Source organism: Rosa chinensis, chromosome 5, assembly GCF_002994745.2.
Source record: "Rosa chinensis cultivar Old Blush chromosome 5, RchiOBHm-V2, whole genome shotgun sequence".
In the NCBI taxonomy this organism is placed as follows: Eukaryota; Viridiplantae; Streptophyta; class Magnoliopsida; order Rosales; family Rosaceae; genus Rosa; species Rosa chinensis.
In genome coordinates this window covers 2,330,435-2,354,905 of record NC_037092.1, presented here as the reverse complement: position 1 = coordinate 2,354,905, position 24,471 = coordinate 2,330,435, and the positions used below count along the sequence as shown (strand labels likewise).

The 24,471-nt window shown below is 38.5% G+C and overlaps 2 protein-coding genes across 2 annotated transcripts; both read left to right on the top strand.

Annotated features, from left to right (window-relative positions):
• Positions 1–2,480: 2,480 nt before the first annotated feature.
• LOC112201861 (putative F-box/LRR-repeat protein At3g58880) lies at positions 2,481–3,767 on the top strand. Its single transcript, XM_024342783.1, has 3 exons — positions 2,481–3,254; positions 3,397–3,552; positions 3,636–3,767. Exons 1-3 carry the CDS (start codon positions 2,481–2,483, stop codon positions 3,765–3,767), a joined length of 1,062 nt encoding a protein of 353 aa, XP_024198551.1.
• A 13,152-nt stretch (positions 3,768–16,919) lies between these two features.
• On the top strand, positions 16,920–19,855 carry LOC112165020 (glucose-6-phosphate/phosphate translocator 1, chloroplastic). Its single transcript, XM_024301398.1, has 5 exons — positions 16,920–17,629; positions 17,723–17,948; positions 18,120–18,342; positions 18,742–18,955; positions 19,491–19,855. Exons 1-5 carry the CDS (start codon positions 17,123–17,125, stop codon positions 19,521–19,523), a joined length of 1,203 nt encoding a protein of 400 aa, XP_024157166.1. The 5' UTR covers positions 16,920–17,122; the 3' UTR covers positions 19,524–19,855.
• The last annotated feature ends 4,616 nt before the right edge of the window (positions 19,856–24,471 follow it).

Sequence of the window (24,471 nt, the reverse complement as noted above, 5' to 3'; positions counted from 1 at the left end):
ATCGACTCTCACACAACAGAAAACACTGGAACTTCGTTGTCTGACAAGCTTAACAAACAACAGATTTAAACAAATTCTGTTGTCTCAAGGCAGCACCTCAACTGCTGCGCAGCTGCGCCTGACATCTGCCGAGTCATCTGCCGAGCTATCACACAACAGTTATAACACATACCCATTGTCTGAATTTTTCTCAGACAACTGTGTTCCACCGTTGTCTGAATTTTCAACAGACAACGGCTCGCTCTACAACGGTGGCACTCCAAATCACACAACAGTTTTCTTCTGTCGTCTGATAAGGATATTGGCATAGTGATTGTTCGTGATGGGTCGAATCCGGACCCATCACAGAGGAGCGATTATGAGCTCGCCCACTGCTCGAACCCATCCTTTGGAAGTTTTCCACCATCAATGAGCCACCCTTCTTAATTGACGTAGACGTCCCAACCCTACCCCTCCTTCGCACTCCTCCACCTACAAAGAATCCCTTTCCACCCCCAGTCCCATACTTCGAACCTTGCCTTACTCTCTCTGATGAACTTCTCGCAATATCATCCTGGGCTTTAGTATCAGAACTTATCCCAAGCTCACCCACACCGGCTAAATAGCTTGGCCCACCTTGGAGCCCCCTTCTCCCCTCATTAACTTCCTTCAAGTCCGGGTCCAAAGTTGACTTAACCTCAATTAAATTTAAAACTCCCTTTGGTGGGATCGAAACATCCTCCCAAAATCACAGCAATTTCTGTGTCAGCCACCCCGATCTCAGCACCCTCCAAAATACTACCTTCCTTATTTTCTAAAATTGTAATCAAAGAATGAGATAGATCTGGACTCCAATCAATATTCACATCCCGTAACACCCGGTCATCCAACTCACCATCTCCGGCCGCCATCGCCGGCAACAGCCGTCGTTTCTTTCCTCCATCACTCCCTGCCTGCATTACTTTCTCTATGACGTCCACCTCCATACCATCATCCGTCCCTGCCCCCATGTCGGCAGTCTCCCATTCGTCCCTGTCTCTGACATGCCAGAAAGGGTAAATTCCTGAGCCTGCATCGACCACCCCCCACTGCTCTTCCCCAGGAGTCCATACCACCTACCATCCCTGTAGAGCTTCTCCACCGCCTCCGTCCTCTCCCGCTTCCTCTCTGCACACAATAGGGCATCAAACTGCTTCTCCTTAATCACTCCTTATGCAGATCACAATGGTTGGAATCATGTGACGATCTACCACAATAAAACATAACAGTGGCAGTTTCACATAGTCGAGCTCAAAACAGGAGGCCGCCCTATTGCCTGGCAATCTGATAGATGCCACCCTCCTTAAGGGCATGTTTGTATCAATCATCACTCTAACCTTCAAAGTAGTACCCAGGAAAACACCATTAACCGGATCATCCATGCGAACAAACCTACCCTCCTTAAGGGCATGTTTGTATCAATCATCACTTTAACCTTCATGATGTTTGTTTCAAAGGCTTTTACTTTTATTGTTGTTCGTGAAGAAAATTTTACAATTTTTTAGGTAATTTGTGAAGCTGGTCTTACTTTTGTGAAGAACGTTGGTTTGTTTTTATTATTTGAGCTTTCAAGATGCGAACTTTTTAATGATTGACGAAATGCATATGGATATGGATGTTTTTGTCAGCCTCGGCCCTTATATTGGTAATTGTGCCAATTTCTTAAATTAGGGCTGTGGAATTGGTTTAAATGGAATGTGATGATAAACTTTTTAGAGTTCCATTCTGTCTAATTTTAATAGAAGTGGCTGTGGGAACAAGCTTCTTTGTCAAAACGATGGCAGTTCAGTCAGTACTTACTTATGTGCATTGCCATTTTGAAATTGAAGTGTCATGAATTTTACAGAAAAGCACCTTGCTTCAGCAGAGATCACAAGTGTATAAATATGTAGAAGTTTTCTCGTTCTCATGAACCCAGTAATATTGATCATTGCAGGAGAAAAATTAAAAGACTATGATTAATATATGTGGGTTTCAGGTGTTGTGTGAATAACATGAGAAGAAAGATAAAGCATTACTGAGCACCAAAATGCTAACATTGCAGCAATGTCAACGTTGCTTGTCAATTGAGTATCTGGGAACAAGAAGAACCCTGTGGTTTATTGCCAGTTTGAGAAATATGATGGTTATAGTTGTGTAACTCATGTTAAAGTAGTACAAAAGTTGTATGTTAACTGAAGCGATTCCTGTTTCAGCCGAATATATACATCTATCTAAGATGTTTTCTACTGTATCATGTAAATAGATTTTCAAGTTATGTTTGATCTGATAGATTGTTTGCTATTGCAGGACAAAAATCTGAACTACAGATGCAAGTTCTCTAAAACCAAACCCCAAGAGGAAGAAGTTGGATATAGGCAGCAAAAGTTTAAGCAATTTACCTGATGTTGTTAGAAATTCTCTCCCTGCTCCCAACAAAAGATGCTATTAGAACAAGCATACTGTCTAAAAGATGGGAACACATGTGGACATCACTTCCTCATTTTCAGTTTGATGAGGGACCGCTACTTCAGAGATATCTCTTGGTAAATGTTGTGGATAGAGCACTTCTTCTTCATGGCCCTGCTAATATAGAAGCTTTTGGTTTTAGTTTTATAGTGCTAGGTGATTCACATCGTGTTAATGCATGGATCTCTGCTATAGTAAAATGGAACGTTGAAGAGCTTTCTATAAGCCTGCAAATCATTGATGAACCAGTTTTATTGCCTGATTCCTTATTTACTTCTGCAACACTGGTGGTCTTAGATCTAGATATGCCCTGTGTTTTCAAGGTTCCTCGTACTATTTGCTTCTCAAGTCTAAAGTGCTTGAGTCTCAAGTCTGTGGTGTTTCCTGATGACTGCTTAACCCAGCAGTTGTTTTCTGGTTTCCCAGTCCTAGAAGATCTATCTCTAACAGATTGCAATTGGACGAATATTATCAAGTTTGTGAGTATTTATACTCCCAAGCTTTTGATCTTGACCATGATCGAAGGAGGTGTGGAAGTTGTGAGAGCTTCAAAATCTTCTGATGGATGTCAGATGATGGTATTTGGAGATAATCTCAAACAGTTTAATTACAAGGGTGAGTTCCTAAATGAATGTTGCATTTGCAATTCATCCTCACTAAATGAGGCTAAAATTCGTGTTGTTGATTATTCCTCCAAGAGATTGAGACGTACTGCTTACCGTTTGTATAAGCTTCTTAGAGGGCTCTCTACTGTGAAGCATCTAACTATCTCTTATTATATCTTTGAGGTAAGTTTTCTTCTCTTGTATTTGTTATAGTTGTTAATTAATTCGATGTATCAATTAGTTTAAAAATTGCAATTATTACATTTGCCTTGAATAGCTTGTCTAAAATCACTTGGTCTTGATGATTGTCTTCATTATGTCGTAGGTGGTTCTAGATGATGCACCAGAACTTCTTGCCCAGCTGCCTTTGTTCAATGATCTAATCACTTTAGAATTTGAAGGAAGTGTAAACATTGGTAGCAAACCATTCTTATCGATGCTCCACAACTGTCCTTGTCTTCAAACTTTGATATTCCTTGAGGTAACTTCAGAAGCATTGCAATGTGTTCTCTTGTATTTGTTTTCCTGTAATGTTGTTAAAATGGCTCAATTGTTATGCCATAGGGGATTGAGGAGTCCTTAAATGTTGCTAAAGATGGAGATTTGGAGCCTTTGCCTCCATGCTTCCTCTCACGTATGAAAGAGATTGAAGTCTATGAATTTTATGGAGATCTGAGGATCACATACATGCATTGAAAGTTTTGCTAAAGAATGCAATAGTTTTGGAGAAGATGACCATAACTTGGGGCACGGATTTTGAAGTGGGGCTAGAGAGGAAAAGTGATGTTCACAAACAATTATTCAATCTCCCTAGAGTATCAAAAAGCTGTGAAGTTGTTCTTGAACTTCTTGTTTGAGTCATTTAGGTTTATGTGTGTGTGTGTGCGGGCGCTAGACTTTAGCTTGAATCTTTGACTTGTCTTCTTTTGAAACTGCTGGTGTTTGCTATTTGTTTGATGATCAGAAAAGGATACTTGCAGTATATGTGAACTTTCATGAAGAATGTATTGACCCTATGTTGTAAAAGAATTTGAATCTCTGCTTTCTGATTGCTAATATCAAACTTATTTTGATATTGTGTTGCTTCTAGAAGTTAGTGATTTGCTTAGTTTGAACCCTTGTCCAAAACCAATTTATAAAAAGTGTTTTTCCCCCTCATCTAAAGGATTGATGCTTATGAATGATGTTATGGAGATGAGGATAAGCTATTTCAACTTTATGCACTGAAGGTTTTGGTAAAAAGTGTGATGGTCTTAAAGAATAAGTTGAACTCGATTGAAGGGCAAGATGTTAATAAACAAACAATCATCAGATCTCCCCAATTAAAGGATCAGAAAGCTGTGAAATTGTTCTTGTTTGAGTCATTCAGGTTTAAACATGTACTCTAAGACTCTAGCTATGACAAGACCTGCCCCGGATTTCACCCCGAAATCCGAAGTGGCCCTGCGGGGTCCACCTTAGAAGAAATTCTACCAAAAATTTGGCGGAACTTCCCCTAAAAGTAGGCTACCCAAAACCTGTAGGAAAACATTTACACTTCTAAACAATTCACTGTTAATCTCCTGGAGCCACCCTGCTCCCCAAATAACAATAACATCCATTTCAAAAGTATAAGTATCAACTTGATAGCTTCATAACATGAATCCCACAGATTATCAGAGCAACTCTAATATAACAAAAAAATAAGGAAAAATATAAATAAAGTGAATACACGAAAGCTATGTTGTGGACTATGCCTCGACTCCATGTACGCCCGACCACGACTAATCTAACCTGCACACTGGGCATTTGAAACCGAAGGGCCCAGGGGAAAAGTATATGAAAATGTTAGCGTAAGTGGACAAAAATAAATAATTGAAAAGAAAAAGGATTTTATACTTTCCCACATTTATTTCATTAAAAATTCCCAATGCATGCAATGATTAACGAAAATAAAACAAGAGGAGTTCCGCTCATGAAAACCGACTAGTCTCGCTAGTCACAAACGATTAAAAGAAAAGGTTGAAACTCTGATACTCAAGGAAATAAAACCAGCCTCGCTGGCTAAAATAAATCGGACTAGCCCCGCTAGTCGAAAATAGTATAATGAGTAGGGGAAGACGATAACCATACGAGTGAGCCTCCCAGGCTAAAGTACTCTCATTACTCCCGTAATATACCCTTACGCCATTATATGTAGCGATAGGATACTGGGCTTCAGAATTACTGTCACAGAGACAGTAACCAGCGCCACAAATGCGGAGGGCTTCGGTGATCCCATCACCTCGCCACAAAGGCGGAAGATCAATGCTAGCAATGATAATAGTCACCCAAAGTATGGCAAAAAGGGTAATCCGTAACCATATAAATCCATAAATACATAAGGCTTCCCCAACTCTCGCAAAAGAAATTCCCATGACGTGTCCCACACGCCAAGATAAACTCAAATTCAAAAGTAAGTAAAAGAAAATAAGCATAGTCCAATGACGTGACCCCGCACGCCATAAAGTCTTCAAATAATCAAAGTTCTCAAACCGACATTATTGCTAAGGCATTCCAAATGCCAAAATCAAGGATCAAATAAATAAACAAGAAAATAATTCCATCGAAATCCCATTTCGAAAATCTTTCAGAAATCTCAAATCGACGAATAGAAACATAACTAAAAAGTAAAATTCCAGAAATCACCTCGGAAATAAATAATTCATCAAATAAAATTATAAATCATAAGCAACTTCGGAAACGAATCATTATCGAAAGTAATTATATGAGATAAAATGAAATCAATCTCCGAAATCAAATCACATGCTCGAAATGTAAAATGATAAATAATTAGAGCATAATCAAGGAATAAATGCATGCATCATTTACTTAAAAACAAGTGTCCACTCACAGTGAATTGGCTAAGCCGCCGTCTAGTGGAATCCTCGTATTTTGGGCTCTAATCATCTTACAGCTCCGAGTACTCCAGTTAGTTCCTTTAATGAGCATTAAAACCGATAAGTAATCGATTAATAATTCCATTGCTCAATTTCTTTAAAAGTCCCTCATTTAATCTTAAGTCGATAATTAATGAAAGCTATTCTCAAATAATTCGACTAATGTAGTATAAGATCTTCGAGAAAACAAAGATCGCACTACTTCCCATATTCTAATTTGGGTCAACCAACTTGACCTTTTATTTAGCATTTCTTCTTTATGTAATTTATCCACTTTTACCATCTCTGGATAATTCCGCTCGCTCAGTAAATCCGGAATATGGTAGCACAAAACTACCCAGTTATAATTTCTCCTTTGACCTTCATTGAAAATCTTACTTAAGTTTGACTAATAAAATATACCACTTTCATTACCTAGTCCTTTAAATTGTTCCAAATGCAAATTCCATACAAATTCCTTATTAATTAAATCTGATTACATTTCCCTTAACAGAAACCACAAAGATAAATAGCGGGCGATTTCATTAGTACTATATCACCATTATTAAACCAAACCACCAGTTGGTTAACCATGGCACCATATCACCATCACTACTCTTTTCCATTCCTTTAACCATTAACAATCCCCTTTCCACTACCATGCCAAAGTTCCAATATAATTCGAGCAACACAACTAATTCCAATTCAACAATTTCTGAAACCATATCTTCACTAGTACACTAACACAAAGCAAAACATATCCAACCCCGAGATTATTACCATTCTTCTTCTCCAAACCAAGACTCGATTCGCCAAAACTGCATTCCTCCACCATCAGTCACCCAATGTCCTGTGAAGTATGACAAGTTCAATAATCCAACTCTTAATAATATTTGAAGTCAAAACAGAATCTAAGCAACTCCTTACCATTGTCAGTTTCTGTCAAAACTGACCCAATCATCTTCTCCTTGTCCGAAACTCCCAACTCTCAAAATTCCACAAACCTCAAAAGCCAATTTAAACAACAATAGGTTAGGGTCCCTGGTCCAAAACGTGTTGGAGACTTCACCAAGGAAAGGGTACGAAATTATCTACTTGAGCAGCGTAGAAATCCGGCAGCGGAGCTGCGGTGATCCAGGTGCCAGCGGTGATACATGAGGCGCAAAAGGTGGTTTTGGCCATAACCGAAGGTTGAAACCATGGGGTTTTGGTGGACAAGAACGAGCTAATTCCATCCTTGGAGGTGGTCTTGCGCAATTTAAACTAGAACTTGGAGATTGAAGAAACCCAGAGCCGACGACTCTAGTGAGGGTGCGTCCGGGGTGTTCTGGTATCGGTGGGTGACGTGCTTGTAGTGTTGATACCAGCTTGCTCTGAGTTCATGTAAGGCAGCAGCGAGCTGAAGAAATGGCTGGAACTCAAGAGGAGATGATGAACAGAGATTTCAAAATTTTGGAAATCAGATGTGAAGGTTGGGGTTGATACTTGGCTATAATTTCTCTTGGGTTTCGGTCGGGCTTGGGTCTAGAGTCGATTGGTGGTGGTGGTGTAGCCAAAAGGTGGCCGGACGCCATGAATTTCGGCGTTGCAGAGAGCAACAAGAGAGAGAGAGTGACAAGGTTGTGCGGCCGAGGAGAAAGAGAGAGAAGGAGGAGGAAAAAATAAGCAAGAGGCTAGGGTTTTTCCTCATATATAGTTGACTTTGTGAAAAGTCGATTTTACCCTTCACTGATTCTCAAAAAGCTCCGGCATATAACTAAACTTCCGTAGACCGTAACTCTTTCATACCAAATTCGAATTAGGCATGCCACGTGTCCACAAACTTGGAGTCACGTGCTCTACGACTTTGTCAAGGGAGTTTCCTCGAAAACTGAATTAATTAAAAGGTCAACTTTTGGTCCTCTTAAATGATCGAAATAAAGATAAAAGTACAATTCTTAATCATTTACAGTCAAAATGACTGGTAAATAGGTAAGTTTCGGTACGGGGCATGCCAAGCTAAAATCTTTGATATGTTGAACTTTTGTACTATTTGGTTGATGGTCATAAATGGATACTAGTTTGAGTACATGTTCAACTTCACTGGAGGCAATCTGACAGCGCGTAAATACCTTGCTTTGATTTTATGTGCCGATTACTTGAATCAATTATAGTTATGTTGTAAATACTACAATTATGTTGCTGTCCACGTAATTAGTTTGGGACAACATGTAATACTCATTAGTTAGAGTCCATTATGTAAATTGTGGAAACTTGAGATTGATCACCAAGAAACCATTAGAGTGGTCACCAAGTAGCCTTGAGAGTGATCACCAAGTCATCTCATAAGTGATCATCAAGTTACCATATGAGTGATCACCAAGTTAGTGTGATCATCAAGTAACTCTACTCCTATTTAAAGGGAACTAATGAGAATGAGAAGACACACCTCTTCCCCCATCTATTCTTCTCTCTTCATACTCTTTTCTTTCTAGCAAGCAAGTTATCTCATTTTATAACACGTTATCAACATGATACTCTCGTATAAGCTCCCGGAGTTTCAAGAGTCATATGGTGCAACTTCATTCCGGGTAATACTCTTGATCTAGAGTTTAACTTGCTTGTTCTTTGTTCATATGGTATTCTCCATTGTTTCTTATGCCAACGCACGAGGATATGCACAATTGAATAATGCAATTGCATCTACAACATTCATTGTGCGAGTGGGCATAAATATTCAAGTTGTTCTAGGCATCTTGCTAGACACACATATCAATAAGGTAAGTACACATTCATTATCACCTTGATTTATTACCATCTTTGTGTAATCTATATTCATATCCTTATTCATTTAACAGAACCGGTTGGTCTATCTCGAACCCGAAGTTTCGAGTGCTAAGAGTTTGAACCTCCAGTTCAAACCACCAAAATTTATAACCGGAAATTTCTAAATTGGTCTATCTCGAACCCGAAGTTTCGAGTAATAAGTGTTTGACCTGAAGTTTAAACCACCAAAATTTAGAACCAAAAGTTCTAATAATAAAGTCTCGAACCTGAATCTTCGAGTAAATACATGGCTTATTCATATTCAAGCATGAATATGGAAAATGGATGCTCTCAACTAAAGAAAAATGGAGAAGGCATATGTCTTGTAACAGTGCGACCACGCACACGAACCTTCGAGATCAAAAATATTTCTCCAATTCAAGTTTGACGAGAGAAAAAGTGACATCCATTTCAGGTCTTGCAGACCTAATTGAAGGCTCTAGAAGAGCTCATATTCGGTTACCAAGTGGTACTTAATTATCCATTCAAGAGGCATTATACTCCTCCAGATGTAGAAGGAATCTGTTGAGTTTTAAAGATATACGCTTGAATGGGTACCACATAAAAACCACAAATGAGACCAATGTGGAATATCTTTGCATTATTTCCAATACTTATAGCCAAAGGCGTATATTGGAAAGATTGGTTGCCCTCTCATCTGGTTTGTATTATACAACCATTAAGTCAATTGAGGTATACCATGTCGTGAACCAGAAGTTCACTGATCAACATACATTTATGCTTTGGCATGATCGTTTGGGTCACCCTGGATCCACCATGATGCGTAGGATCATCACAAATTCCAATGGACACCCATTGTTGAATAAGAATATTATTTTGCCAAGCAATAATCCTTGTAAAGCATGCTCACAAGGAAAGTTGATCATGAGGCCATCTTTTGCAAAGATTAATCCAAATTCCCCATCATTTTTACAAAGAGTTCAAGGGGACATTTGTGGGCCTATCCAACCGTCTTGTAGACCATTTCGGTATTTTATGGTCATGACTAATGCTACTACAAGATGGTCACATGTAAATACCATATTTTAGAACATGCAATTCTAATTAGTCAAACTCGAACCAGATGTTACGAGTGAATATACAGTGGACACTTAATGTTTCCCGATTATAAGAGGACTAGAAGTTCCTCAACTTGGTATTACATGAAAATGGGTGTACAATCTCTCTTCTTATAATTACATGTGAACCTAAAGTTCACTCCATTCTTAGAACCTGAAGCTTCTAATTGTGTAGACTCGAGCCTGAAGTTTTGAGTAGATCTAGAATGAAAAAGTTCTAGTATGTGTCACCCTCAAACCTAAAGTTTCGAGTAAGTTATTTTCAACATGAGATTGTACAAGAACCTGAAGTTCTAAATCCTGACACATCCCATTTATGAAAACATTGTGTCAACAACATAATGTGATCATTTTCATGGTCTTTAAAGCTCTGGTAATAACAATAATCTCAGGTCTTGTAGATCTGATTGATCGATGACTCCAGAAGAGTTCATCTAGTGGAGTATAGTTGCATTATGCACCTCCAAAAGAGACATATATTGGAAGAGCTTGTCATCTTGTATGGGTTGTATCATAAAGCTGATTTTGAATGGCTAAATCATAACCACATGAAGTGGAATAATGCCAAATGAGAAGATCATATAAGTGGTGCCCAAAAATCATGGGAATGATTTCTACATGTGAGTGGAATTAAGTATTGGGCATATGCATGTTTTTCACTCCATATTATGGCGGAACTTTATTAATCCACAGAAGAGAAGTCACCAAAGTAAGCACTAAGATGCTTTCAACATGCTTGATATTCTACCGTGCAATGTTAAGAGTCCTCCCTTATTTTGGCTAGGACTTCCACCATAATAATATTAAACATAGTGTTGTGAATTTTGTGATTGAAAGATATTAGAACCTGGAGTTTCTTTATCTTTAATCACATCAGAACCTGAAGTTTCTCAAAGGTATCACCAAAAAGAGATCGAAACTTGAAGTTTCTTGATTCTTGATTATATGAGAGCTTGCAGTTCTTCAACAGTGTTAATGTGGATCCTCTAAATAAAGTTCATGCTCCTTTTGGAACCTGAAGTTCCAAAAGTTATTTAAACTCGACCCAGAAGTTTTGAGTATAATTAAAGGGTCACAAAGAGCACAACGGTTAGCCTCGAACTAGAAGTTTCGAGTGAAATACTATGACATGGAAGTTTCAAAGATGTCACCTTGTTAAGAATCTAGCTAGAGTTCTAACATTTATGGATCCCAATGCATCATTTCCTTCTAAGTAAATTTGGCAAAAGAAAGAAGGAAAGATATGTGCTGCAATGATGCGCATGATCTCTAAAGATCATAAGTAGCTCTCAATATTTATCTTTACCAAGGTAAAGGTAATCTATTCCAGATCCTGTAGATCTTGGTAGATAGCTCTAGAAGAGCCCACATTTATGTTACCAATATGAGAGATATCTTTGTGTTTAGTACCTTCAGTACTCAAAGTGCGTGGTGTATATTAATTGGAAAAAACATCCGCTCTCTCATTTGGATAATATTACACAACAATACGAGGCATATATGGTTATGAACCAGAAGTTCACCAAGCCAAATACATTAATTTGGCAAATTAGTCATTCATGTTGTGTAAGATTACCAACAAGCTCCAATGAGATTCATTGTCGAGTTCAAATATTACTGTGTTAAACAATAGCGATTGCAAAATTTGCTCATGAGGAATTTGGTCAAGGAGCAGTATTGCACATATGATTTGTCACTTCAATGAGACAATATTCCCACAGTTAGGGGGAGAAAACAGTGTCTTTGATGAATGGCGTGAATTAATCATGTCTCGCGTTAGGCCTCGTACCTGAAGTACGACGGATAATTCATGTTGAGAAAATTTATCATTTACGCTGAGCATGAATTAGTGAATTCATCATGTCTCAAATTGAGCCTCGTACCTAAAGTACGAAGGATTTATTAATCACTAGTTCTGAAGTGAATTGGTTTACAAGTGACAAAATCATGTGCTAAATACAAACCTCATAGTTGGGATAAAAAATTCCCTAATGCATGAAAAGATTGTACAAGCAGTCTAGACCACACTTGAATTATAGAAAACGTGTTGGTCCACATGACATGATTCTCCTGATGAGACTGTCATACTAAAATGTTAGTGCTCCTAACAAGGCTGCACAAATAAAGCTTGCAAAAGCTATTATAAATGATGTCATGGTTGGACATCTCATCAAGTATGTCAATCGCCTAAAGCGTGACATATCTATAGGTTCTAAAGTTTCAACTACTGTGAAGTAGAGGTCATAAAGCCCTATATCGCTCTAACGCTCTAGATGAGGTTATGAGTAAACGATCCACATTCTCTAAATAAGTTCATCCATGCGATATGACTGTCCTGTAAGAGATACAAGTCTATCGAGAAAGGATGAAAGCCCCAAAAGAGGCATGAGTACCCAATATTAATAAGCTATATGGATAGCTAATGCATGCATATGAGAATAGTGGGATCACAAAATTGATGATCATCGATGATTGATATTATATATGGTAGCTACCAAAATTATCGAGGGCTATGATGACATTGAATCATGTTCTCATACAAAAGTCGACATGATTATTGGCCAAACTGGAAAATGGCATTTCCTGTATGATGATGAACGTGAAATAGTTGAACCTATAGTTCAAACACCAAACCAAATATTTTCTTAACCTGGAAGGTTAAAGATCGGTGTTTGAGATAATGTGAAATTACGTTGCTAATTATGACACAAGGTTTCTCAATTGAGATAAGGGTTATGATTATCAATATAATCTCCTTTTATATATACAATTATCTTTGTATCAATACAATGCCATATATAGCTGTTATGGCAAGTTGGTGTTATGGAGGCTTCATATACCCTAACGCTTTTTGTGTAAAAATCCATCCAAGCCGAGGAATGCTTGAAGTGTATCTCCAAGGCGATTACTCATGGATTTAAAAGCGTATCACTATCTCTAAAGGTATAGTGCCATAAAGCATATTTATTAATGCTAATCTCTGAAGAAGTTAGATTGCCCAGAAAGTAGTCCATAAAGAAATCAGAGATCCATAATCTCAATTATGGTGTTAAAGAGCCTCACGCTCATAGTAACGTGTTAAAGAGCCTCATGCTCATAGTGAGTACTCAATTTAATCACTGCAAAATGTGCCCTAAGTTGCTTTATTGAGTACCTCAATAAACGAAAGCTTTCAAATTTGAAATTTGTTGCAACATACTATGGAAAAGGTTATGGGTGTAGTTAGAGCTCCTAAAGAGTCTACTAACTTATTTTCACACATTTGTGTGATGACTTCTTAAGCCATATAAATCTGTTTATGCTTCATGCGTATTCACAAAAGGTAAATGTGAAAATTTATCTATATGCATGCATGTTATGATTATTTCTCACAATCAAAAGCATATGGATTTATTACTAATAGGTTTTATGTGGTAAAAGGCTTTAGATATAGCCTAGTTTCCTCCAGCATTGCTATAACCTTACGGGTACAAAAATAAGTGATAAGCACTTATACATAGCATACAAGTCACCCTTCAGTGAGAAACATCAAAACTGCCATGCATGAAGGTTTTGCATCTTCTAAGGCTGAAATTCAAGGAGAAAACGCTCATCATCCATATCAAGTCAAAGTCTAAACATTTGGAAGATATAGTGTATAATATCAACGCGCTTCATCAACAATATCATTGAAGCTTGCAACCATGAGGGGGAGATTCCAATCAGAGGGAGCACCCAAAATCATTCTCAATAGGACATATGCGCGTGTACTCTTTTTCCTTCGACCAAGGTTATTTTTTCCCACTGGGTTTTTGTTACCTGGCAAGGTTTTAACGAGGCAACAATAAGCGCGTCCAACACGAAAATTAATTGGTGGACATCCAAGGGGAAGTGTTGTAAATACTACAATTATGTTGCTGTCCACGTAATTAGTTTGGGACAACATGTAATACTCATTAGTTAGAGTCCATTATGTAAATTGTGGAAACTTGAGATTGATCACCAAGAAACCATAAGAGTGGTCACCAAGTAGCCTTGAGAGTGATCACCAAGTCATCTCATAAGTGATCATCAAGTTACCATATGAGTGATCACCAAGTTAGTGTGATCATCAAGTAACTCTACTCCTATTTAAAGAGAACTAATGAGAATGAGAAGACACACCACTTCCCCCATCTATTCTTCTCTCTTCATACTCTCTACTTTCTAGCAAACAAGTTATCTCATTTTATAACAAGTTGTGTATTATAAATTCAAGTGATATATATGGATCGATGATCCTCACCCAACACATCAAAAGGTTGTTATAGACTTGTAATACACTGCGGGCTGATCCATGCAAATCCAAACATACCAGATCATAACCAATTGTCAAGGCTACTTCCAGGAACATTTGATGGCTTGCTACATACGCAATTAGCACCTCCATTAGTGTCATGTGCACTAGGGTCCAAAATGAAAAGGGTCACGTGCCACCTACTATAAAAACGACCTCTCGTTCTTGACGACCCAAACTACGCAACTAGGCCCTTTTCAGACAAAAAAAAAAAAGAAGGAAAAAAAAAAGACAACTAGGGCTTTCCTCAGACGTTAGGAATACCCCTTAATTCAGATTTTTCTGCATCGTTCAGAATCTGAAAGCAACATTGGAAATTAGCAGCCTCACTGCCTCAGCATGTTACATGCAAATAAACAAAGACAGATTTGGCATGCAAGTTTTAGCTTGATGCCGTAAAGTTACCAGCAAGGCCCCAGGTGCCGATCTCCTTCTCATCAAGATCTGTTTCTTTTTGGTTCCATATTCAATCATTCAACTCAGAACGTCGTCGTTTACCTGTATATCAAATGGGACATGGAATGCATTAGCGGTCTAGAATAGAGTGCTGGACAGACGTTGTGTGTGGTTGCTTCAATCTTAGAGGGCTAGAATGGAGGTAGGTGAGTGAAAGAAGACAAGGGGATCTTTTGTTGTTATATCAAATGATGATGGCTGATATTTTTTGGTGGGTCAAAGAAGAAGAACAAGTGGGAGGGAAAGATCAAAGTGAAGCATTTTTCTCTAGCTGACAACCCTGAATGAATCAACCAGGTTGAAGTTGTTATGAGGACTAAGCAGACTAAATGTGATCAAAGAAAATTGTTCAAGAGTTTTGACATTCTCTTTTTTAGATTTTTGGTAGAAGATTTGGCCTGTTTTCACAAAAAAAAAAAAAAAATTTCCCCTCACTTTCTTGTGCAATGAAGAGCCGAAATGTTTAATAATGAGCATTAGATGTTTAAATGAGTAATACCATCTTATATACCACTTTTCTTATCCGTCATGTTCATGGCATTGAAAATGTATGTAATGTGTTACTCTAGATTAATTGAGATTAATGAGAATTCGTTATGATTTTGATTCAAAAAAATAAATAAAACAAACCGAGGTGATTATATTTAGGGAGGAACTATTTAAACTCACAATTTTTTTTAAAGTTTAGATAAATGTACTAAACTAAAACTGCTAGTTAATTCAGATCAAGATATCTAAATTTGAACCTAATCAGCATAATACAAATTTAGAGCATATCATTTTCATTGATAAATCACAAATAATTATATTTCTTATCATCTAGTAATTGTGATCCTTTGACATGTTAATATTGCTATTTCATCTTCACACATATTGTGAGATATTACAGTTTATCTAGGTACCAAGAAACATTATGCATATCTGTACTTTTTAATATTTCTTTTAAGATAAAATATCCCATCGAGACAATAATAAGAAAAACGGTAATAAGTCTCCTCTTTGTAAGTGAGAAGTTGTGAGTTCGACTCACAAAAAGACTAGTTATTGATATGATAAAAAAAAAAACGGTAATAGTACAAGTATTTAGTTAATTATGTGAGATATTGAAGGAAACTAAAAAGTTCTAACTAGGATATGATCAATTATTAATTGTTTTCAAAGTTTAGATTTCGAGTTGTTAAATGAAAGGGTATGTCATGTGCATAACTCACTGTGTTCGTTAGTACTGAATACAATGCTTTGTTACCGTTTGTTATGATCCATACCCAGAGTTACATATTTACTGTTTACTAGTCACTTGGACGGTAAACGAGTGAAATCTTTATTTTTACCTTTATTTCGAACATTTATTAGGGGAGCTCTAAAATTAACTTTCTTTTTTCGATTCATTTATCAAGGAAACTTCCTTCATATAAGTTATAGAGCAAGTTAAACCGAATCTGTGGACATTTATATGGCATTCAAAGAGCTCACATTTTATGAGTAAAATAGTATGAAACCTAGATCAAGTTAAACCGAGTTCGTCGGAGTTTTTAGGGGCAAATTTTACATTTTCCCTCAAAAGTATAAATAAGGCTAGCAATTGTTGACTGATTTTATACAAACAAATTTATTTTCGGTAAATAGATGTAGAGCTAGTTTTGTCAATGTCTTAGGTTATTTGTTTGAGATAGTCAATAGGATTGGCTCTTTTAAATTTCTAATAGATCGTTTGTTTTTATATCTCATGCACCAAGCTTATTGTGTGCAATAAACTTCTTACATTCAGCTTGTATATTATTGAAGATAAGATGAGGCGAGATAACTATTCAGATGCCCTAGTCCAAGTTTCTACTTTAGAACACAATTTCACCCAACACGCGGTTGAGTTTGCTATCAGTTCCCAATATTGTGCTATATAATTTCGGTTTATTGTGTTTGTTTGTACACGATGTTGCTGAAGGCACTTGAGTCTAACCAACACACTCTGCTGTAGAGTACGCTCCAACGCCTCACCGGTTTTGTTTGCTCCGGCGGTGGTAGAGGTTAGGGTTTTATCTGGTCTAACTAGGAGAGGTTAATGCATGTTAAACCCGGAATGGTGACTGTCAAAAATTACAACCTAGAATATGAATATGGTATAGAATATGGGACACACACAGAAGTATATTTAAGTAAATACTCAACGGCCAGAAATCTTAATAGGTAGTGTGTCACCATCGGAAGACAAGTGTTTCACAGCCCACAAACTCGCACACTGAACGGTCAAAACTTTGCTTCACCTCCTCTCCCTCACTATATAAACCCCCCCTGCTCTTCTTCTCAGGAAAGACCGTTTCAAAGCTCTCCTTATAATCATTCACACTTTCCCTCTCTTTCTCTCTGGTTTTTCTCACCCTACATTCTCTGGTTTCTCTCCAAACCCACCAACCTCTCTTCCCTCTCATCTTATAAAACATATCATCACTTTTTTTTCCAAGCAAGAAACGATCCCCAGAACCTCCATTAACACAAGAAAACATGATCTCTTCAGTTAGGCTCAGAACCCCAACTTTCACGTCGGCACAGTTCTCGAACCAGAAGTGTTGTTTGGGAAAGATAGAGTATTGTTCCCTCCCTAATATTCAGAATGCGAAACAGAGCATCCTCTGTTCCTCCAAGCCGCTTCACATTTCTTCAGCCGGTTTTGCGTTGGTGGCCAAGACTCACAAGCGCGGTTCGACAAGGTGTGATGTCTATGAGGCAGACAGATCACGCCCGATTGAGATCAACATCGACCTACCGGACCAGCAGGTTCGGAAGGAGACAGCTCAGACTCTCAAGATTAGTCTCTACTTTGCGATCTGGTGGGCTTTGAATGTTGTGTTCAATATATACAACAAGAAGGTTTTGAATGTGTTCCCATTTCCATGGCTCACATCCACGTTGTCACTCGCAACTGGGTCTCTGATGATGCTCATTTCATGGGCCGTTGGGATTGCTGAAGCCCCCAAAACAGATATGGACTTCTGGAAGACATTGTTTCCGGTATGCAAAAGTTTGATGGTGTTTTTTTAGATCTTTAGAGATTTGAACTGTGTGGTTCTGATTTGGATTGGTTTATTAACTTTGTGTTTATAGGTTGCAGTGGCGCATTCAATTGGGCATGTAGCAGCGACCGTGAGTATGTCAAAGGTTGCAGTTTCATTCACGCATATCATCAAGAGTGGTGAACCTGCTTTCAGTGTCTTGGTTTCGAGGTTCTTATTAGGCGAAACGTTTCCCAGTTCGGTTTACCTCTCACTGTTGCCAATTATCGGAGGGTGTGCGCTTGCTGCTGTAACCGAGATCAATTTCAACATGATTGGTGAGAAAACTTGTTGAATTATGATAGTTTTGATTGATGGAACTCTACATTCACCATATTTTGATGTTACAATGTAAAACTTTGAAGGGTGTTAAATTGTTATGGTTTTAGTACTTTTTGTGGGTGTTGATTTTACTGATCAGTACCAAATTATGCTGTTTTGTGCATCAGGGTTTATGGGTGCTATGATATCGAATCTGGCATTCGTGTTCCGAAACATATTTTCGAAGAAAGGGATGAAGGGGAAGTCTGTCAGTGGCATGAACTACTATGCTTGTCTGTCTATGTTGTCTCTATTGATCCTGATTCCGTTTGCCATTGCCGTCGAGGGTCCCCAGTTATGGGCAGCTGGATGGAAGACAGCTCTTGCACAGATTGGTCCCAATTTCATATGGTAAAATACAATGACCTACAACTGTGTGTATTTATAATTGTTGGTTTGCTTGTTTTGATATGCATGATCCATTTCAACTATGAAGTAGAAGATGAATGTAAAAGAGATATATTTCATGCATATAGACATAGGGGAGTGATTTGAGTTCTTTGTATCTAATATAGATCTAGACAATGAACTCAAAAATAGAATATGAGAAAAGCATACAATTCCATAAGTAGGATATTATGACTTGCAGAATTTGGCCTCTGAATTTTCTTTCTATAGGTTTGAAGTGATTGTTTTTGTCCATTTGTTGTTAGTTCCCTTGTGTACAAGTCCTCTAAAGCGGGCTTTCAATATCTGCTAGTTTGGATCTTGAAGGGATTACCTAACTTATGACTAAATAAATTGAAACAGGTGGTTGGCAGCTCAGAGTATCTTCTATCACTTGTATAATCAGGTTTCATACATGTCACTCGATCAGATTTCTCCCTTAACATTCAGCATCGGGAACACAATGAAGCGTATATCCGTCATAGTTTCCTCCATTATCATTTTCCGCACCCCTGTTCAACCGGTCAATTGCCTTGGAGCAGGCATTGCAATCCTTGGCACCTTCCTCTACTCACAGGTAAATATAAGTTTACTTTCACATTGGTTAAATGACTGTTCAGTATGCAATCTTACATATTTGTTCAGAATCCTGAAATATGTCTGGGGTTAAAATGCCTAATGCCGTGCATGGACAAGATTTATGTGTTGTTTTCATTTTGCATTCTTTAATCCCACTTGTTCATATGGTGACAAAGAACACAGGAAGGTGGCCTTTTAACATTTCAAGGGCCACTCAAAAAAATATGGGGGCAATCAAAATGTAATCTTTCGATATAACATCTTCAGGGGCCACTAAAGAATAAGGGGGCAATCAAAATGCAATCTTCCTACCGTTTTGATATCTCATGTGCAGATGACCCCAAGTTGAAGTGCAGCAACATTTTCATTTAGTATGATGTTTAATATACAATTAAAATGAACTAGTTAAATAATCAACTTCCAAATCTTTACGTCACGTATTGTCCACTCTTCTGAAACTTAGAATCTTCCATATATGTAGTTAGCAGGTTGGCTCAATTTGGCTGACAATTTGCCATTAACTATTTGTGCAGGGCAACAAGGGCAGCAAGGGCAGCAAGAAGTAAGGAATTTTGAAGATATTAAAGCTAGCATGTAACATAGATGATGACGAGAGACGGTGAGACTTGTCTGCCTATAGATATATGGACGTTTTGAACAATCAATCAAACGGGTATATGAGAATATGTTCAACTGAACTTCGTGGTTTTGTGTCATCTAGATCATAGTCTTGAACCCATGGATTTGGTTCATATGGTTAGAGAGTATAGATGCCTTTTTGTTCACTGGTTGAGAGCTGAGAAATTGTATTGTAGGTTTTGTAGTAAATAAGAACAATGTTTGTTGAGGCCCATTACCTTTTGAGCCACAATAAGAGTCGGAGTTCAAATTTTGTCAATTCAATGTGTGCATACAAATGATTCAATAACTTCAACTGTCAAGAACAAACCTGGAATGGTACTTACCTGATCATATTCACGAAATGCACACGACACAAAAGGACATGTTGCACAATATGGGCCGAGGCACAAACACTATCGAGTAGCAGCCTTTTGTTGTAGGAGAATTGGAATTGTGTTTATTATTGATAATAGGAGCCCTTTATATAGGGAGTTACAAGGTATACAAAAGGTAATAGAATCCGAATACAATTGAATACCTAGAACACTTTCCTATTACAACTCTAAACCCTAGTTTGTAGAAGCACACATTATGTCGACATCCTTCAACACTCCCCCTTGTGCCGCTCAAACTTGGTGATGACGCTTTGATTGTTGTCTCGTTAAAAACCTTGCCAGGTAACAAAAACCTTGTGGGACAAAAATAACTCTGGTCGAATGACAAAAAGAGCACAACACGTCCTTCACTCTTCGAGATCGAATATGTAGACATCATGCCTCCCCCTGATGTCAATATCTCCCCCTGATTGCTACAATCATGGGAGTTCGGATAACTTTCTCAATCCGATGCTCTTCACATGTTTCTCGAAGGTGGATTTTGGTAACGACTTAGTAAATAAGTCCGCTACATTATCCTCTGATTGGATTTGGTTCACTTCAATATTTAGAAGTGGTTGTTGTCATTTTGATGGAGGGGAGGAGGAGCACGGAAGGTGGCATTTTGCCTTGTGGGGTCCGATCCCACACTTCCGTCATTTCTTTTCTCTCTGTAGGGATAGAACAAGCCCATATCTATCGTACATTTTAAGTAACGAAAGCTTGTCTTTATAGTTTATACTAGTCCAATGACGTTGCGTTGGCGCGGGGCTATATCTAGCCAACAAGTTCGTAACAATTGAGGCGTCCGGTCTTGTATTGTGATAAGTACAATAATAAGCCTATTGTACTCAGGTAAGCACTTTTGCTATTAACACATTTTCGTCATCATCCCTGGGACGAAACGGATCCCACTTAGGGTCAAGACTACGGACAACCATGGGAGTGCATCTTGACTTTATCAAAATGCAAAGCATTTATTAACACGGTTACAAGTTCTAAATATAGACAAAATCGTGTTCTCCCAAGGTCCTTCATCTCAAACTTGGATTTCAGGTGTTCAGCGGTTTCCCTTAAATCTCAAGGGTTCTAATCATGTTTATCAACATAAACCGTAACAATTGCAAATTCAGAACTTGTCATGAAAACGCAGGGGCATGGTTCATTATATCCCTTCCCAATCAAGTAGTCACTTTAGTGAGTGTTTCACCCTCATTGCAAACGCGCTCCGTGGTCAAGAGCCACTTGATTTGGGTAAATGAAGTCCACAAGAACCTTCATTATATTCTGTATCTAGATCCCCATAGAGATACGTAGTGACCACATTCGTAAGCTGCATGTTCAGTTATTTGGAAACTACCAAACTGACAAGGTAGTGGAGTGTAGTGACATCCATTGATGTCTTCTCGTAGTCGATTCCAGGGCGTTTTTGTGAGAAGCCTTGCGCCATAAGGCGATATTATCATATCTTTTTCTCATCACGCTATCTAACGAAGACCTATTAATGTCAACAGGTTTTATGTTAGGAGGTGTTGGAATCTCAGGCCCGAAATCCTTCCTCTTCGTTAGTGAATCCAATTCAACCTGGATCGCATCTTTCCATTTAGGCCAATTTTCTCTACGTTGACATTCTTCAACGGAGTAAGGTTCGATGTCATTGGTCTCAACAATTCCATGTCCTCATGTACACTAGTGTAGTTCGTAGAGATCTCTATATTCTCAGGAATTGGTTCTAACAGTGAGGCGTCCCCCAACGATGTCTCTTGGACATAACCACAATCCAAAATATTCTTATCAGACGGATTTTGAGTATCAATGATCAATGGATCAAGTTGTGTCAAACTCGCTCTCTTCTTAGGGCGAGAATCCATTGAACCTATAGGTCTCCTACTCTCTCTAGCGGAACCCATGGCCTATGACGCCATTATGCCACCTTTGTGGAGTCACCATACCACCATCCATGGTGGTGTTGCCGTACCCATCTTCTCTGGGTGGCACCATGTCCTCTTGTGGGGACATCAATCATTGCAGGCATGTTTGCAACATGTATATGTGATCTCATCACTTTTAGGGGATCAAGATGAGACATAGTGGGGACAGACCACGATAATTCTTATCGTTCCTGTTGAACGTTGACGTTCTAATCTCCCCCTAACGACGGGAAGACTGTCTCATCAAAGTGACAATTCACAAATCCAGTGAAATAGAGATCGCCTGTCAAGGGTTTTACGTAGCGGACTTATAGTTGGAGGCCAATGGCCAACATAAAAATATATATGCATTCATTGCAATGACTCATGTTGATGCGCTGTGGCGGCGCAATTGGCACATAAACCGCGCACTCAAATATGCATAAGTATGAGATATTGAGACTCGAACCCAGTCACTAGCTGTAACGCAAATAAAATTTGAGTGGATGCTATGAGTCATAGACGAATGAGCATAGCTGCATGCGATATTGCATAACCCAAGCGGAAATATTGGTGCGCATTACCAAAGTCCGGGCTACCATCGTAGTTTTTTAATGGTGGCTTTTCCTCCATACCAATTGGGTGTGTACATGAGAATATGATACTTGATATCAATACCCAATGATATGCAATAGTCATCGAAAATTTTCGATGTAAACTCTCTAGCATTATCAAGTTAAATTGACTGAATAGGATGATCTGGGTAGTGAGCCCGTAGCCATATGTTATGTGCTAGGAGTGTAGTATAAGCAGCATTACGAGTGGACGATAGTGCGACACGTGACCAGCGTGTCCGTATATCAACCAACAGCATAAAACATCTAAGCAGTCAGCAAGTTGGTTGTGTCGATCCACAGAATCCCTTTAGATTCTTCGAGAACACATGTGTCCTTTGCATAGGATGGTCTCGATACTTAAAGAGCAGGCTTTGGGAAACGAGCGATGGGCCTTAGAAGCAACCAATGAGGATTTTGGTTGAGCCACGAAATTACAATTGACTTGAGAAGTGGAGAAAGGTGGCACATTGCCACTCTTGGCGTCAATGCCAAGCTCTTGCCGTATGGGGTGATGGCATGACCCTTCTCCTTGAATCAACTTTTGATTCATACTTCTTTTCACTCTAAAGAATGGATGTCCGTGTGAAGTCTTTAATAAACGAATCATCATATCATGACCTGGATGTCCCAATTGATCATGCCAAAGCCTATATGTGTCGATGTCCCAAAAATCATCTCTTATGACGTATTGGACTCAATTACTCGAATAGTGGTTACATATAACTCACTGGAGTGACACATAAGCTTCTCTAATACTCGTAGTCATTAGAGATAATGCAAAGGAACTTATGTTCATTCTCGCCATGTGTTTCCACATGAAAACCATTGGCTCTAATATCTTGAAAATGCAAAAGAGAACCTCTGGCCTTAGGAGCGTAGAGAGCTTCAGTGACATAAATCAATGTGCCATTTGGCAATGAGCTGGTCCTTGACCATGAATCAATCGTGATGGCCTTACTATCGTAATCACAGAAGATTGAGTAGGCATCATCCAAGGAATAATTGCCTATGTCAAGGTATGATGTGCATAGCAGCACTATCCGCAAGGCATTCTAGCTCTCTACATATCTAAGTAAATAAAGCTCGAAATTAAAAGAATCGACACTTTATTAATAATAGCCAACGATTACATCAAAGTTTCTTGATCAAATCTAATCCAAATAAAATGAAATGTAGACAAATTGTAGTCACTCAATCCTTTTGGTAATTCCAATCAAATATGACCAGGGAAGTAGAGAGAGATGTCGGTGGAGCGAGGCTCTCTTAAGTACCACTAATCTCAATTACTTTCCTAAACATTATATTTAATTAAGTATGCCTAGTGAGAAAGAGTTAAAACCAAATGTCATTTATTCATTAAGGCACAATTGCCATTACATAATTCTTGGAAAATGAAAGACTATTTAATCAAAATCTGCGGCATCAACATTGTTGTTTTCCTCGCCAGATTTGAAGTCTGTAATGATGAGATTGACGTTTATTGTCATCTCCATCATCTCCTTCAGCTGTGAGATGAGCCTCATGCTCTCTCATATCTTTATACACTTGTATTGTGCAGCTTTGTTTTTCCACTCGCATTCTAGCGCTTAAACCAATGCTCTTAAGATCCACATCCATAGTATTACCTCACCTCACCCATTAATTGAGATGCACCTTGTGCATTTGGACATCTTCCATAGACGTTGGTGGCGACACCACCACTACCGACGATGCTTGTTTTGTCTCTCCAACGTTGGCCAATGTTGCCACGTGTCCGCGTATCTCGCGGTTTTCTTTCCTTTGTAGGGCGGTTGTATGGATCCACACATCCATTTTGTTATCCCCTAACTTTTAGGGTTCCGCTCCTTGCACCCTTCTTTCGGTGCGCTATTATAATTCGCCTCGTGAACGCTCTTAGTTCCAACGGGTCTTTGAATTATGGTTTTTCACGAGTATGTTGTCAACTTACTCAGTAATTGACATAAGTTGATGAAACCTCGTAATCCATCTAGC

Excerpts from the sequence above, each read along its gene's own strand:
- LOC112201861 (XM_024342783.1), top strand. The coding sequence starts at position 2,481 with ATGTGGACATCACTTCCTCATTTTCAGTTTGATGAGGGACCGCTACTT. Across the intron at positions 3,255-3,396 it reads TCTCTTATTATATCTTTGAG|GTGGTTCTAGATGATGCACC; the intron begins GTAAGTTTTCTT and ends ATTATGTCGTAG. Across the intron at positions 3,553-3,635 it reads AAACTTTGATATTCCTTGAG|GGGATTGAGGAGTCCTTAAA; the intron begins GTAACTTCAGAA and ends GTTATGCCATAG.
- LOC112165020 (XM_024301398.1), top strand. The coding sequence starts at position 17,123 with ATGATCTCTTCAGTTAGGCTCAGAACCCCAACTTTCACGTCGGCACAG. Across the intron at positions 18,343-18,741 it reads ATTGGTCCCAATTTCATATG|GTGGTTGGCAGCTCAGAGTA; the intron begins GTAAAATACAAT and ends AAATTGAAACAG. Across the intron at positions 18,956-19,490 it reads GCACCTTCCTCTACTCACAG|GGCAACAAGGGCAGCAAGGG; the intron begins GTAAATATAAGT and ends CTATTTGTGCAG.